The sequence below is a fragment of the Marmota monax genome, unplaced genomic scaffold, assembly GCF_021218885.2.
Source record: "Marmota monax isolate L192 unplaced genomic scaffold, Marmota_monax_Labrador192_F-V1.1 WCK01_AAM20220418_F8-fsc00040, whole genome shotgun sequence".
Lineage (NCBI taxonomy): Eukaryota > Metazoa > Chordata > Mammalia > Rodentia > Sciuridae > Marmota > Marmota monax.
In genome coordinates, this window is record NW_026692782.1 from 11,753,562 (window position 1) to 11,769,909 (window position 16,348).

Below are 16,348 nucleotides of genomic sequence, written 5' to 3' on the forward strand. Positions count from 1 at the left end.
CCACCTGGTTCCAAGTTGGCAGTTCCTGTCCTTGACTAGAAGTGACCACTCTTTAGGAACCTGCTGGTCTGTGTTGGACCCCCATCTTGGCTTTATTTACATTCCCTGAAGCCCTCATAAAACATCATAGGGTCGAGACTCCTTTTCCCTTAGGAGCCAAATCCATACCCTTGCTTTGATGGGACCCTGGAAACTTCCAGGCAGCAAAGGAACCCTCTACTCCCCTCCCTGCAGGCTGCCACCACCCTAGTCTGTAAGATAGTCACTTTTGTGGCTGGCATGAGGGCGTAGGTGAAGGGAGGGTCAGAGATTTCTGGCGATGGTTTACCCCATCAGGTGATGAGAGTGACTTGTACCCTGGGCAGAGGGTCACTTAGAGCAGGATAGGTCTCTTCTGTGTCACAGTCGTGACCCAGGTCCTTGTGGTGGGTTTTGTGAATGCACAACTCATAGAGCAGGAAACGCTGCAGATGAACCTGTAGATGTTTATAGACTGTCCAAAGCGCACTGGAGGATGAGCCCCTTGAGGACCACGTGACTCAGTGCCTGGCACAGTGGACACTCAAGAGATATTTGTTGAATGAATGTGTGTGTGTGTGTGTGTGTTACTGGGGATTGAACCCAGGGACACTCTACTACTGAGCTACAGCCTCAGCCTTGTTTTTTTTGACAGGGGCTCACTAAATTGATGAGAGTGACCTTGAATTTACTTGCCATCTTCCTTCCTCAGCCTAAAAAGCTGGGATTACAGGTGAAAACTACCACACCTGGCTTGAATCTTTGAATCATTGAGTTAAATAGATAAATTCTCCCTCCCCTCCACCTCCTCCACCCTCTCATTTGTGGCAAGCACTCTGTTTTTACACCTCTTTGTAATCCCTGGACTTTGCCTATGAAGAGCAATCTACACGATGGGAGGGTAAGCTAGGCATTACTACGTGGGGAAACTGAGGCCCGGGAGAGCGGGGAACTGTGCCCACAGTCACACAGTAAGAGGTAGATGAGGCATTTGAGGCTAGATTTGTGTGACCCCCAAGGCTGTGGTTGCCCTGCTTGGATTTCTGCCTCCCTCAAGGGGCTTTCAGGGGCTGGAGGTGTCCCTCAGTGGGAAAGCATGTGCTTAGCATCCAGGAGGCCCCGGCTTCCATGCCCAGGACACACACACAAAAAGGCAGTGGATGCTTCCAATCTAGTCGGGGAGGTAGAGCAGGTGCAGCAGGCAAAGTGCCCCACCAGGAGGCCCAGGATTACTCCACAGGAGAGTGGTTTACACACCCAGACAGTGGGAGGTGGGGCCAGGGAGGTGGCAGGGCAGAGGTGGCTGGACAGAGTACAGGAGGATGAGATGGGGACAGGGTAAGCAAGGAGGTGCTGAGGGCACTCCTCACGGTGGAACTCAGAGGAATGACTCACACCTGAGGCAGGCAGGTTACAGCTGTGCCCACAGGTGCGTTCCCCAGAGAGCCAAGTTGGGAGACCAGCCGGGGGTGCAGGAGGAGGCTCCCAGGGCCCAGAGTTCTCCAGGGTGAGGATTGCCAGGTATGACTCCGGGGAAACCATTGGCCAGATGGCTCCTCCTGCTTAAGCTGACACCTGAGGCTCCTTCTTGGCTGTCCTGATCCCTAGAGCTGGGAGTGTAAATGGTTGGTAGAGGAGAAGGGGCAGGCAGAACCAGGGGTGGTTGTTCACAATGGTCCACCCCAGCCAGGTCAGCAGGAAAGGAGAGGCGCTGGTGACCCCCAGTCAGGAGTCTCACTTCATCTTCTCCAGGCCACCCTGCACAAAGCAGGCTTGTGGGGTATCTGAAGCAGGGAAGCGCTGCAGAGAAGCAAGTCGGCTGGAAGGGAGGGCGGAAGGGTGGCCCTGGCTTGGGATTTGTGGGTGTCGAGACCGCATCTGCGCCAGCGTGGGAGCTGGGGTGGGCGGAGGAGCCTGGAAGACCGCAGCAGACCGGCCAGCCCTTTCCCGCTCCAGGCCCGGGCTGCGGGCTCCAGGGCCCTTTTTGTAGAAGGGGCACGCGACCTGCCCGGGGGAGCTGTCTGCGGACGGGGAGAGGGGTTGTCACTTGACCAGCACCGCTGCATTCAGGGGCGTTCGGGAGGATGCGGGCACCTCGGGAGGACGACGGCAGCCTTGAGGGGTCTCTGGGGAGAGTCTGCCTCCATCTCTCCAGCGGGGCGCGGGCCAGGTGGCAGCGCCTGGGCTCAGCGGCGCGGAGGAGGCGGCTTCCCGGGCCAGGGGCGGCGGCAGGGGCGGCCCCGGGATCACATGGGCGGAGGCAGGTCCCGGAGCCCCGGGCGGGCTCTCCCCAGAGTCGGGCGGACAGCGCGGCGGAGCGGCGGCGGGTCCTCGCCCTCCTTTCCTGCCTGCCTCCTTCCCTCCCCTCCCCGGCCTGGCTGCCCAGGCCGACAGGTGAGCGGCAGCCAGGTGAGCGCGCGCCCACCTGCGCACCCTCCGCGGCCAGCGCCGGCTCGCCCCGGCCCGGCCCGTCCTCGGCCCACAGCCCCTTTCCCTGCGGCCAGTCCTCGGCGTGCCCCCCACCCCGTGGCCTGTGCTCCACCTCCAGCCCCCTGCCCGCGGGGGTACTTTGGCCTTAGAGGGAAGAAAGCTCCAGAACTGGGAGAGCCGGGCCGACAGGCTGGGCTCCTCCCTGCGGCACCAACAGCGCGGACAGCCGGAGTCCACTGGCCGGCGCAAAGGTCTGGGAATCTCAGGGCATTTACGAGCCACCAGCACCAGGCCTTGGGGACTGAGGGCCTGGGAACCTGGGGACTTGGGGAGGGATAGAGCCCACGCTTGGGCAAAAGGGAAGCCAACTGATAGGGGAGGGGCAGACAGACTCGCCAGCCAGAGTATCCCCCTCCCCAGGGGCCCGGTGTTCATGAGAGATCAGGCAGCCCTTGCAGGCTCTGGACCTCCCCAGGGGCAGCCTCAGGATGGGTGCTGGGCTGGGTGGTGCTCAGCCTGGCATTGCAGCTTCCTGCCAGGGTTGGCTCCTGGCTCCAGACCTAGAGGCTCAGGAAATCCCACAAGGGCCTGGTCTGCAAGGACACTCCCTTGCCCAGCAGAGGGGGCAGTGGATGGGAGGCCTGTGGCCCCAGCTGGCAGGCAGCATCAGCCCTCTCTCCCTGCTGGCCAGTAGCAGGGGGTGGGTGTGCCCCTCTCTGCAGATGAGCCTTGGCCTCCTTGCTGGGGCTGTTCAGAGGGCAGCAGGCCCCTGGGGGCGGTGGGAAGTGGATCTTGTCCATCTGATCACATTGTCAGGGCCTGGGCAGGCAGCCAGGAGGCCCTTCTGAAGACCTGACCTGACCCAAGCCAGCCCCAACCTGGGCAGATTTTTACATAGTCTGGTGGGGCCACCCCATTCTTTGCTGTCCCTCCTGTGCCAGAGCCTGGCTCTACCCAGGCAACCCTCCTGCCCTCCCCCAGAGTGGGGAGGAAGTACCTTGTGCTGTCGGTTTTGGGGACAGGAAGCAAGCACTTGAGGGACTAAGTTCTGATGGTGGAGGAGGGGACAGGGAGGAAATGCAGACATCTTCTACCACTTGCCAGTCACTGCCCACCCATTTTCCAGCAAGGCCCTGTGTGGTATGGGGACAGCAGCCTCTTGGGAGCTGCTGGGCTAAAGACCTCGGAAGGGGGAACTCGGAGTCACAGTTTCCCAGGGTGGGGGGAAGTGAAACTTTGGGGTGAGGGAGGGACTTAGTCATTTCCTCTACCCACCCTACCCACCCCTAGCCCCTGACGTTCTGCTGGGGGACCTGTCCCCCTCTTCTCCCTTTTGCTTCCAGTAGGTTGCGGGGAGTGAAACCCACCTTCCAGTCCTCTCTTCCTCAAGCATGGCACTGACCGTGGATGTGCTGGGGCCAGCACCCTGGGGCTTCCGCATCACCGGGGGCAGGGATTTCCACATGCCCATCAGGGTGACCAAGGTAAGGACTGGTTTGGAGAGATAAGGAGCTACCTCCCATTGTCGGTCTGCCCTGTCTACCCGGGGCCCCACAAATGCCTCTCTTGTTTTGTACTGGAGTCTGAGCCCTGCCGCTGGCAGTGTGGGCAGGGGAAGGCTGGCACTGTTGCCGTGGGGACTTGGGGCCACTGTAGGAACTAGCTTCTTGGGGGTGAAAGGGAGTGAGCCAAGGAGAGGGCTTGCCCTTTTCTCCTTGGTTACTAATCCTACACCTGCTGACAGCCATTTTGGGTGGTTATAGGACAGGAGGCCTCCTGAGCTCTTGACAGTCTCCTCTTGACCCAGGCTGGGAGCTTTCCCACAGAGGGCGGTGTGCAGGCCGCCACCTGCAAGGTGTGATTTGCACAGGCAGAGCTCTCTATCCAAAAGTATTTCCCAGCTCAGGTCCTGAAAGTCTGCCACCACACATTCCTGGGAGGCGTTGGTTTGAAGCCCCGGTGTGCTGAGTGGTGTGCTGAGCCTGAGAGGAGAGGGCTGCCACTGGAGCTATTGGAGGGGATTAACTAACTGGTTAGCTGGACAGACAGTGAAGGGCACAGAGGGGAGTGTGGGTGTCAAAGGTTCAGCCCAGTTTCTTCTGTGCTTCTTGAGCAGCAGAGGGAAGTCTCCTTCTGCTCCATCCCTCCCCCAAGTGCTCCACGGGCTCAGTGTGGACACTGGAGACTCACTGCTCCGTATCCCTGGCAGGTAACTGAACGGGGCAAGGCAGAGGCCGCTGACCTCCGGCCTGGCGACATCATCTTGGCCATTAATGGGGAGAGTGCAGAGGGCATGCTTCATGCTGAGGCACAGAGCAAGATCCGTCAGAGTGCCTCACCCCTGAGACTACAGCTGGACAGGTGGGCCTCTCCACTTCCCCAGGCCTGTGGGCCTCCCCTGCCCCTCCGCAGGTCCACTGCCAGGCAGCTGCGTCACTCCACCTGGCCTTCTCGGTCTCCTTTGGCACATCTCTGAGAAGGCTCCAGGCCCACGGCAGAGGGAGAGGGAAGCTGGGTGGGCTGAAGGGTGTCCCTTTGGCCAGCTGGGTAAAGGTGGGCGCCAGGCTGGGCGTGCAGCCACAGGCTGGGCAGGGTAAGCTGGCACCAGCTACCTGGAAGCCCGGGTTTGACAGGTTCCCGAGAGTGTGCAGGGTGCAGGGTGTGGGCATGAAGTGGATTGAAGAGGGGAAACTTCTAAGGAAGGTGTGTCCTACGGTCTCCAGGACCCCTGCCTATAAGAGGAGGTGCCTTTTATTCAGATCCAGGTGGAGGAAAGGAATTTGGGCCTCTTTTCTCATGGAGCTCATGCATCCTTCCCCATCACCAATCTGGGCCCTTGCTGGGGAAGGACGATTCCTGGGCTTCTGGGATTTTGAACCTGGAGGCCAGGGTTGTGGGGGAACAGGTGGCTTCCTGGGGTGGGACAGCACAGTGAGTCAGGGATCAGGAATGCTGGGAGATTCCACAGTCAGGAGAGCCCTCTGGGCAGGCCTGGAACCTGAGTCAGATTCCTCCCTCCTCTCTGCCATCACTCCTCCTGCCAGGCCCTCTCTGCCTGCCCCCTCCTCACCCAAGGGCCCTGCCCTGAGGTGCTACAGAAGCTGGCTCCCTTCATGCCACTCTGGGGAGTGGGACCCAGGGAAGGAGGGGGGAGAGTACCTTATGGCATCTGGGGATGGAATCAAAATCTACTGGAGGTGGCAGCTTGTGACAGGGGAGGGGTGGGAGCTGCTGACGTCACCATTCCCTCTCAGGTCCCTCTTGGGACCACATACCCTGGCCTCCAGCTCCCCCCCAGGCAAGCCACAGCTCCAGGTCTTGTGCTTCCTTTGCTGAACCCCCTCTTCACCCCTCCCACTGGCATTCAGAAGCTCTGGGGCAGGAGGAGGCAGAGGTTCCTGCTGACTGACTTCTTCAGCAATGGCTAGAAGTCTGGGAACTGTGGAGCATGCAGTCATGGGGTGGCAGGGATGGGAAGTGGGGGCTCTCGCCACCTCCCATTTAAGTCTCAGCTGGCCACACTGGTAGGGGCTTGGAAGAGAGACCCTGGAGCAGGGAAGCCCTCTCGCCGGCTGCCACTGTTGGTGGGGAGAGGATCTGCTTGTTTCCCTGGTTCTCCAGGCCCTTCAGCTACCTGCCAGAGAGGGAGAGGGGCTGGTCCACCCTTTCAGAGTGAATCCTGAAGAAGGGACCCTGAGGGACCTTTCAGAAGCATTCAGGCCACCAGTGGTGGGGGAAAGTGAGCATCTGGCCCTGTCACTGAAGGGCTTGGGGACTTTCAGCCGTTCATTTTCCGTCTTTCAGCTTTAGTTTCTCCATGGGTTAAAACTTAAAGGATTTCGAGGCACCATGGCACAGGCCTGTAATCCCAACTGCTTGGGAGGCTGAGACAGAGGATCGTGAGTTCAAACCCAGAATCAGCAATTTAGTGAGGCCCTAAGCAACTCAAAGAGACCCTATCTCATCTCTAAATAAAATACAAAAAGGGCTGGGGAAGTGGTTCAGTGGTTCAGAGTGCTCCTGGATTCAATCTCTGGTACCAAAAAACAAACAAACTTAAAGGATTATTTCTGTGAATTCAGTCATCTTCCCCAGCATTGACCTACAAACTGATGTAGACCAGTGAAAAGGCTAGATGGAGTGGGGAAAAAAGAAAAGGAGTGGGATCATGTAAGGAGTTTCTAATGGAATTGAATTTATTGAATATTTTGCTGAAATCACATCTTTTCTACATTTTGGAGCTGTTCTGTCCTTTTAAAAACGATGGTGGTCGTTGATGACATTGTTTGTTTTGAATTTGGCTAAGTCTACAGCTGACCACCTGATGTCCGAATGTCCTGGATGTTCTGCAAGTCTTGAGAACCAGATTCTGGGGACAGCATCGTCACAAGCTGTAGGGGGTTGGAGGCCAGGACTCCTGTGACACTGTTTTTCCTCTTGCTTCTTCAGGTCTGGGGCTGCCTCTCCTGGGCAGACCAACGGGGAGGGTTCCTTGGAAGTGCTGGCAACTCGCTTCCAGGTAAGCCAGGGCCATCGAACCAGGAGCCCTGTCACCTGACCACACCAGGGATGAGGCCTGAGGGAGCCCGCTCTTCCCACTGCCTCTCTCTCCACAGGGGTCTCTGAGGACACACCTTGACAGCCAGTCCTCCCTGAGGTCTGCCTACTCCAGCCCAGCCTCCCTCAGCCCCCGGCCAGGTAGCCCCTTCTCCACCCCTCCTCCCTCCAGCCCGCTGGCCCCGGCTGGAGAGGTAGTGACTGCCCACAGGTGAGTGCAGCTGGTGGGTAGGTACCCTGACCTCCTGGGCCACTGGACCTGGGCCAGGCCCCTCAGAGTTCAGTAGCTACATTTGGGGACCCTGAAGGCCCCTCCTCATCCCGGGGCAGGCGGCGCGGACCCCTGCGCCCACTCTCCATTCCTTCCTTTTCAGTTTCCAGAGTCTGACGCACTCACCGGGCCTTGCTGCTGCTGACCGACTCTGCTATGGGGGCCGCCCCGCAGGCCGACAGGTGAGGAGGCCAGGCGGGAGGAGGAGCGCCTTCCTTTTCCCCCTGGCAGCCTAGGTGTCCCGGGGCTGCAGGCAGCTGGTGCCACCTGGGCAGCCTGTGGGGCCATCTCCTAGTGACAGAGGCTGTTGCTTCTGGTGGGCCACATGGAGTGCCTGAGACCTGCCTCCCCCGTCCACCCCAGTCCTGCTGGCACCCCTCCTCCCTGCTCCCTGCTGGGCCACCCTCCCCCCCCTTCTCTGGCTTCCCCTCCTCAGTGTGTTTCTCTTGGGCTGGGGCTGACATAGTTTTGCTGCTGTTGTTGGGATAAATCCCTTTGGCTCTGGCTGCATCTCTCGAACACATTCCTCCCCTCCCCAAGCCCCCAGCTCCCATCCCCCTCCTCCTTCCCGCTCTGCTCGTGGTCAGGTCAGCGTTGATGACCCCCTGGGGACTGTGGTTCTGCCCCAGGCTGGCCTTGGCTTGCTCTCTGTCTGCCTCCCTTCTTTGCTGGATTCCTCCTCCACCCAGGTCCCATGTCCGCTGGTGGCATTTCTCCTCCCCAAGGACAGGGGTGAAGGAGTGAGGCAGCAAGAGTCTTGGGCCACAGCTGCCGGGGGCAGCATGGGTGGGGGCATGTCCAGCCTTTAGGGTGAAGGGGATGAGGCCCAGCTGCTGAAATCTTACCTCCGGCTTGATTCTTCCTTCCAGAAAGCAGAGCCTGGGGGTGGGGGTGGGGCTGGGGCTGGGGAGGGCTCTAGGAACTGGGAGCTTTGGAGAAGGAATGGGAAGGGTCCTCTGGGGCTGCCCAGTGGGGGTTCCTTGGTAACCAGCCCTGTGCCTGCCTCATTGTCAGCCTGAGGCTACTATGGGAGTAGAGAGGTGCTCCATGAAATCCCAGTCTTTAAAGAATTTAAGACGTAGCTGTCCAGATAAGACAAATATGCAGAGCAGTTTGGGAACAATTAAGCACTAGACAGTGTGGTATTAATTACAAAAGAAGGAGGTGTTCTGGAAGGGGAGAGACAAATGTGGCCCCGGGTGGCCAGAAAAGGCTTCATTAGGAATTTTTCTGGTCACTGGAGGGAACACAGGATGGGCTTTATAGGATGATGGGCAATAGGCACTCCGGGAGAGGGGGACATGGGGGCCAGGAGAGACCTGGTATGTTTGGGGGTGGGGGAATCTGAGTTTTTGTCCCAGACAAGCTGGGAATGACCTTGGCCTAGGGTTGGAGGGCATGTCCCTCCTGGCTGCTTTCTGTCTGATTCTCCTGGGGACTGTCATCTCTGTAGGACTCTGGTACTCATGGACAGGCCTTCCTGGTCTCCTTCCTTCATGTCCCCAGCCATGAGCAAGGAAGGGATGTGGCTGGCCTGGGGGAGTGGGTTTCAAACTAGCAGCACCTGGGAACTTGTTAGAAATGCACATTCTCAGTTCCAGTCTAGACCTGCTGAATGGGACATGGGTGTGTGCGGGACAGTGATCTGCACTTCAACAAGTCCCCATATTAAAGGGGAGCCCAGGGCTGGGGTGGCAGGGGGACCCCGATCAGTCTCACCTCTGTTGTAAATTCTGCCATAGACCCTCTTCCTCTTCCTCTCTCGGCCTCAGCCAGACTAGATGGTCTGAGTTCCCTTCTCTGACCCTGAGAACTCCTGTCACTCCTGTGACAAATATTCATGGAGCAGCTGCTTCATGTCAGGCACCCTCTGGGCTCTGAGGATGGTTTGTTATAGAAAACCAGAAATTCCTATAACCCACAGACTTTGCCTCTGGGCAAGGAGTCACAGGGTCCCACAGCTTCCTCTTGAGTGTCATTGCACTTCAGTGTCTTCGAGGCTCAAAGTTTATGAGAAAGAAGCACATGTGATCTGATTAATTTCCAAAATTTGTTGAACCACAGAATTTCTCCTGGCACCCCTCCCCTACCCCATACCTGCCACTCAAGTTCCCCAGAACTAGAGGGGCATTGGCTGTAGACATGCTCTTAGGCAGGTGAGGAGGGAGAAGCCTTCCTGGTCTTGGAGATGAAGGGTCATTCTGGGAAGGGAGGGGAGGAGGCAAGGCAGGCCCTCTCCAAGTGAGAGTATTGGCCCCCCATAAAGGGCTGGGAGATGGAGGGTATGGAGGTACCCTGACCTGGCCGTGGCTCCTGACTGGCTGGAGATGTTGAGAATCTAGGGTGTAGGACACCATAGCCCTTCTGGAAACTGCGAATTGACCCCTGTGGGCAAGCACACGCCTTGGGGAGCCAATGCCAAGGCTCCCTCCCTCCCTCTGTCTGGGAATGAGGACTTGGCTCCTGAGGGGACCTAGGCTGGATGTTAGCCCTTCATCTGCTGCGGGCTGGTGCCCATGGAGGGCATGTGCTGTTCTGTCTGGAGAAGTGATGTTATTGTTATTGTTTGTGGTGCTGGTGAGGGAACCCAAGGCTTTGAGAATACTCAATCCTTTGAGAACAGGCAAGTGCTCTACCACCCAGTTAAACCACAGCCTGACACACTGTCCTTAAGGACCCCAGGCCCAGTTCTTCAATCAACCACACAGTGCTGGGCTGTATCTAGGCACTTGCCAGTTCTGCTTCTGACACCCAGGTGGATTGAACTACTGTTCCCTCCCGACCCTCAGTCCCCTTACCTATAGAGCATTGTGGGTAAGAACCCTAGAAGCAGCTGGCCATGGTGGTAAATGCTGTAATTCCAGTTACTATGGAGGCTGAAGCAGGAGGATTGCAAGTTTGAATCCAGCCTCAGCAACTTAGGGAGACCCTCAGCAACTAAGCAAAACCCTGTCTTAAAATAAAAAGGGCTGAGAATGTGTAACTCAGTTGTAAAGTGCCCCTGGGTTCAATTCCTAGTACAAAAAACAAACAGAAAGACCCAGGAGCAGGAATAGGAACTGCTGAAAGAGGACCAGTGGCTGAAGGTCTTGGGCTGTCTTCTGAAGATTCTGAAGTTCTTCCGGCTTAAGGAAAGATTCGTGCCGTTTTAAATTTTGACTTCATAATTCATCCTTGACTTTGAGTAGTAAAGTGCGGGAACCTGGCTTGTCAGGATCTCTGTCCTGGGACCAGGTCTCCCTGGCCTGCTTGGTTATCTCCTCTTCATTAGCTGGCACCCCCTCTTCCACTTAGTGGCCTCTGGATGGGGTTGGCAAGGAAGGGGACAGAATGGGAGAGGATACTGAAGTGCTGGCCAGAAACAGCCTCAAGGGTTGACAAGGAGGTTGAAGGTGAGGAAATTCTGGAGACTGGATGGATGGGTATCCCTGGGGCCAGGGTGTGGACTCCGAATGGGCTTGGCTCCTGAAGTTCTGTGGGGCAGGATCAGACCTCCCAGGGCAGATGGGCGAGGCCTGGGCAGCCCAGAGCCTGGCCCTCTCCTGAGAAGGCGCAGCAGGGCAGAGCAGCGTGTGTGGCAGGAGGCCTGCCCAGCCCCTGTCCTGTCTCCTTGGCTCCACCCCTTTATGTTTCCATGGCCTCACTGCAGAATGGCAGCTGGCTTCCTCTGCTTGTTCTGTGGGACCAGAGCCCTAACAGGTAGCTTGACCTAACAGAGAGGGGTGTGCTGCCTAGAGGGGTGTCAGGATTTGGTCGCTTGGCATCTATCTCTGCCTCTTGCTCAGTCCCCTAGCAGAAGCCACATGCCTCAGTAGCTGGGCACTGGCCTCCCTTGGGTGCTGGAACCCAGCAGCCCTGGTGCCCTGGCCCTGAGGGTGGGGCGGGGTGCCTGTTGCTTGCAAGGGTCCTGCTGCTCTGTGGGGACCGGGCGCCCCCTGGCGTTGGTCTGGGGAGCAGCATCTGGCAGCGCCCGTGGGCGCGTCGGCCAGGGCCGGGCGCTGACTCCTCCCGCTGCTCTCCTCCCACAGGCTGGTCTCGGCCGCGCTGGCGACTCGGCTGTGCGGGTGTTGCCGCCTTCTCCGGGCCCCCGGTCCTCAAGCCCCAGGTTCAGGTACCAGCAGACCTTGCAGGGTGGGATGGGCACCTGGAGGACCTGAGAAGGACAGGTGGGAAACTGGCTTCATGGGGAGGGATGGGGTCCCCGCCCCCCAAAGCCTGGTGGGCTCTCCTCCAGTTCCCAGAACACCCTCCCCCATGCTCTTCTGACCGGAGGGTTGTCTTAACACCCTGGCATGGGACCCTCATTCCTGGCTGCCCCACCCTGCAGTGTGGACTCGGAGGCAGGGAGCTGCCTCCTGGAAGAGGACTCAGAAGTGTTCAAGATGCTGCAGGAAAACCGTGAATCGCGGGTGGCCCCGAGGCAGTCCAGCTCCTTTAGGCTCCTGCAGGAAGCTCTGGAGGCTGAGGAGAGAGGTGAGGCCGCAGGGCTCCGTGGGAAGGTGCTTCCCTGGGCCTCTTGGGATCCCGACTTCACAGGCTAAGGAAGTGGTGTTTCTTAAGTGTCTATTAAGTGCTCATCACAGGACTGGGGGCAGGGGAGCACATGCCAAGCCACAGTCCCTGTCCTTAAAGAGCTCACAGTCATCTCAGAGTTACCAAGTATGCACACAGAAGGTGCCAGGCTGTGCTGGCTGGGACCAGGAAAGTGCCAAGGGAGTGGGCAGTTGGGCACTGGGGGCTGGGTCTCTAGGGAGGGCTTCTTGGAGGAAGAGGGATTCAACTTGGCCCTGAAAGGAGACCAAGATTTCAATCAACAGCCTTAAGAAGGTGGCCTGGGAACACTGGAATGTGGAGGCCTACAGCCAGAGGGCTGATGGGCGTGGCATGAGAGAATAGCCTGGCCTGGCAGCAGGGAGGAAGGTCCCTGTGATGAGGGCCTCTGGAGCCAGGCTGAGGAGCACTCTAACCAGGAGAGTCAGGGAGGTCCTCTTGCCTGGTGAGGTGCCACCAGGAGCAAACAGGACCGTGTGGGCTCCATCCAGCCTTTTGTTATTCATTTGATGAACACTGGTGTGCAGGATGTGACCCTCTGCTCCTGAACAGCTCTTTGTATTGGGCAAACAGGCCTGGCCAGCTCTCAAGGAAGCGGATGCTGTAGGATCAGTGTTTCAGGCAGTCAGGAGGAATGCACTTTGGAATAGCAGAGACAGAGAGAGAGAGACTGCCTCATCCAAGGGGAGAGAGGAAGAGAGAGATGATGGAACAGGCAGGAGAGGATTTGGAGGTGCAGAATGACCAGTCCCTGGTGGCTGGTTCCAGCTCTGATGTGTAGCTCCTAGGAGTGTTTACAGATACCTGGAGGCTGCGTGAGAGTTGGAGCAATTTTTTTCTTTTTTTAATGTTGTGGTGTTGGAGATGGAACTTGGGGTCTCACACACGCTGGACAACTGCTCTGCCACTGAGCTACAGCCCAGCCCGGAGCAAATCCTATCTATCCTGACTTAAGGCCTCTGCAGTTCCCAGAGAAGGGCACAGGGTCAGTTGTGGTGGGGAAGGGAGCACAGACACGAGGTGACTTCATCAAGGGAGCCTCAGGATCCTGAGCTGAAGCAGGGACAATAGCTGCCCAATATCTCTGTGCACCTCTTCATGCTGTTCTCCTGCTCAGATGCAATAACACATATAAAAGCTCTTTGGAAACTGTACAAGGTCATCATGGCACAGTTATTGCTAGTACTGGTGCCTGTTGGCATCACCGTGACCAGGTCACAAGGGAGGGAACTACTTTGTCTGAGGTCTGGCACTCAACACTGATGCTCCCAGGTTGTCTCAGAAGGGTGTACTCGGGAGCTGTGGTTGTCCTTCACGCCCTGGCCAGCCTCAGCCCGGGGTCTGGCTGGACCATCTTCTCCTTATGCGTTGTCATACCCACTGTTACTTTTGAGTCCCCTAAGAATCTTTTGCAACAAGCCTGGGAGCAGCCAGGGAGGAGCCACAGCAGTGTCACTAAACACAGCTGCTGCTGTGGGTGGTGAACTCTCAAATTTCTGTCCCTCCCCACTCCCAGGTGGCACGCCTGCCTTCCTGCCCAGCTCACTGAGCCCTCAGACATCCCTGTCCCCCTCCCGGGCTCTGGCCACCCCACCCAAGCTCCACACTTGTGAGAAGTGCAGCACCAGCATCGCGTGAGTGTGGGAGGGCCATGGAGGTGGGGTGAGCCTGGGGGGCCGGGCAGGGGTGCCCTCAGGCAGGGCCGGGCAACAGTCAAGGACTCTGAAGGGAAGCCCTGGCTGTGGTCTCCGTGGCTTGGTGTCAGGCTGTCTGCAGTCTTCTCACAATGAAGACCTGGGCTGGCTTCTTCCTGAGCACCTCCTTTTCTCCTCCTCTTTTCCTCCTCCCCATTTCCTCCTTTCTCCCTGGAGGAATGAGAAATGCTACCGTTTTGGGTTTCTCTTCCATAATTTCCAAACTTCTGCTAGGCACAGTGATACATGTCTGTAATCCCAGCTACTAGGGAGGCTGAGGAAGGAGGTTTGCAAGGTGGAGGCCAACTTCAGCACCTTAATGAGACCCTGTCTCAAAATTAAAAAATTAAAAGGGCTGGGTATAGAGCTTAGTGGTAATGAAGGGCTCCTGGGTTCAATCCCAAGTCCAAAAAAAAAAAAAAAAAAAAAAATCTAAGCTTCCGACTTGCCCCAGGCCTCGACTCTGGCTCCTTGGGATAAGTGACCTTATGCCTGACCCTGTCTCCATCCATCCATGTCCCTGTCCTGACCGTTCTCCTTACCCTGCAGGAACCAGGCAGTGCGCATCCAGGAGGGGCGCTATCGCCACCCCAGCTGCTACACCTGCGCGGACTGTGGGCTGAACTTGAAGATGCGAGGCCACTTCTGGGTGGGCGACGAGCTGTACTGTGAGAAGCATGCCCGCCAGCGCTACGCGGCACCCACCACTCTGAGCTCTCGGGCCTGAACCCTGCAGTGCTTAGCCCAGCTCCACTTATTACGTTTCTGGACATGACTGTGCCCAGAGCAAGTTGGCAGGGATGAGGTGATGGTGGGTGGTGGCTTTTACATGAACTAATTTGGGGGGCCCAAGCCCCCTTTGTCCTCGCTGGGTGAGGTCAAGGGCTGGGACTCGATTCGGACTAAGGGCAGCCCCACCCTCCCTGGCCTTCCCCCTGCAGGACGGGTCCTGTGCCACGGGCTGAAGCGGCCACTGCGTTTGATGCATTTGTGCACAGGGTGGGGCACAGTGTCTAGGACAGGGGTGGGTCAGAGGCTGATGGTATTCACTGTGCAGAGTTTTGACATATGAGCTCTATAAATATATAAACACGGACAGACGCAGATGCCCTTTTTTCCTTTCCCCTGCCCTTGGGTAGGAGCTGCTCCTTGCTACTGGGTAGACAATGTGTATTTACCTCTGTGTTCCCATTCCCCCTCTACCCACCCCACTGCCAGGGTGCAGGATGAGGTGGGATGATGGAGGGGAAAGAGGGTTGCCTCTGTAGGTGGGGTGGGCACTTCCTTAACCCTTTTGTAGAGATGCTTGTTTTCCGGGGATGATCCCTTATACTAGGGAGGGAATGAGTTTCTTACCGGGGGCCTGGAGACGGGCAGGGATGCTAGGGGACAGGAACAGAGGACCAGAGAGGTGGAGGAAGATTTCTTGGTGAGGCAGCTTTGTGCTCAGCTGGAGCTGGGCTAGGCTAGGTCTCTCTGTGGTCCTTACTCTACTTGGTGTGGAGCCGCCAATCCATCTGAGCTGGGTGGGCAGAAGATGGGGGATGTAGAGGGACATGTCTTCTAAAACACCACCTACACATCCCTGAGGCTGCCTGCCCCATTCAGAACAAAATCACCATCAATAACCTTGGACTGGTGCTGTAGGTTAGCCTTGCCTGGGAGGGAAGATCCGAGCCTCACCCTGAGGGATTGCCACTAACTGGCTGTGGACAAGCTGCCACCTCTTTCCAGCAGATGGCTGGCTTCATTTTTTTTTTTTTTTTGTATCAGGGATTGTACTCAAGGACACTTAACACTGAGCCACATCTCCAGCCTTGCCATTGCTGAAGCTTTGACTTGCGCTCCATCTGCCTCAGCCTCCCAAGTTGCTGGGGTTACAGGTGTGTGCCATCACCCTTGGACCCAACCATTTTTTTGGTATATTTAGAGACAGGGTCTTACTAAGTTGCTTAGGACCTTGCTAAGTCACTGAGGCTGGCCTTCAAACTTATGATCCTCCTGCCTCAGCCTTCTGAGCCACTAGGATTAGAGGTGTGTACCACACACCTAGCTGGCTTCATTAATTTTGGGGGAAAAAAGCAATTGTCACAGCTAGTGCTAAGTGTACTTTCCCTGGATGGGGGTGCATTTGAGAGGGCATGGGGAGCAGAAGTCTCCTGCAAGATTCACCAACCATCTATAGTCCCGATCCTGGAGGACATTTCAGAAAGTTCTACGGGGGCTGCTGGGTGCTCCAGAGCCAGCCTGCCCCCACTCAGCCAGAGATGGGCAGCAGCCTCAGATTTATTTTCACAGAGCAGATCAAAGGTGGCTTCAGAATGTGTGGGCTCTGATGGCAGCCTTGTGCTATCTGGCTCTTTGGGGAAGGGATCTTGGTGGAGATGGTGTTGCCTCTTTGGGCACCTGTGCATGTAATTTACACGTTGATATAATCGTCTCACCTTTTGCCTGGGTGGCTGCTGCAGACAGGCCTTTGTTTTTATAGAAAAGATAAAGACTGGCTGCCCTGCCCAGGAGTCTTATCTGATGGGAAATGGGGCCGCCTCTTTGATGCCACCTAGTGTCCAGTGCAGCCCATGGTAAGGGAGAATGCTCACTAAAGGGGAATTCTGCTTGCTGGTAAATGCTGATTTGGGCTCTCAGCACAGTGAGAATATGAACAGAGACACACATTTCTTGTTTTCCTGGAGATGATGGCCAAGAGGCAGCAATCGAGCTGCCATGAAGAAACACGTGGTAGTGAGTGCTAAGGGCTCTCTTGCTAAGTTCAAAGAGGCAGCTGTGGGTGTGACCAGCTCTTGGGTATTCGGCAGGTGGAGGAGAG

The 16,348-nt window shown here is 57.1% G+C and overlaps 1 protein-coding gene across 10 annotated transcripts; it reads left to right on the forward strand.

Moving 5' to 3' along the window:
* Positions 1 to 1,394: 1,394 nt before the first annotated feature.
* On the forward strand, positions 1,395 to 14,617 carry Pdlim2 (PDZ and LIM domain 2). 10 transcript variants are annotated; one of them, XM_046447716.2, is made up of 10 exons: positions 1,395 to 1,539; positions 3,795 to 3,932; positions 4,658 to 4,809; positions 6,898 to 6,967; positions 7,065 to 7,216; positions 7,380 to 7,458; positions 11,305 to 11,387; positions 11,604 to 11,749; positions 13,344 to 13,461; positions 14,071 to 14,617. In XM_046447716.2, exons 2-10 carry the CDS (start codon positions 3,840 to 3,842, stop codon positions 14,246 to 14,248), a joined length of 1,071 nt encoding a protein of 356 aa, XP_046303672.1. In that variant the 5' UTR covers positions 1,395 to 1,539; positions 3,795 to 3,839; the 3' UTR covers positions 14,249 to 14,617. The 10 variants fall into 10 exon arrangements, with proteins under 10 accessions (XP_046303672.1, XP_046303673.1, XP_046303669.1 ...); XM_046447717.2 differs by having other exon boundaries at positions 1,402 to 1,539; positions 3,792 to 3,932; XM_046447713.2 differs by lacking the exon at positions 1,395 to 1,539 and adding an exon at positions 2,278 to 2,412 and having other exon boundaries at positions 3,792 to 3,932.
* Positions 14,618 to 16,348: the final 1,731 nt, after the last annotated feature.

Bases quoted from the DNA above. Each gene is read 5' to 3' on its own strand.
- Pdlim2 (XM_046447709.2), top strand. From the start codon at position 3,526: ATGCAGACATCTTCTACCACTTGCCAGTCACTGCCCACCCATTTTCCA. The intron at 4,810-6,897 runs GTGGGCCTCTCC...TTGCTTCTTCAG, and splicing joins CTGAGACTACAGCTGGACAG to GTCTGGGGCTGCCTCTCCTG. The intron at 7,459-11,304 runs GTGAGGAGGCCA...CTCCTCCCACAG, and splicing joins GCCGCCCCGCAGGCCGACAG to GCTGGTCTCGGCCGCGCTGG.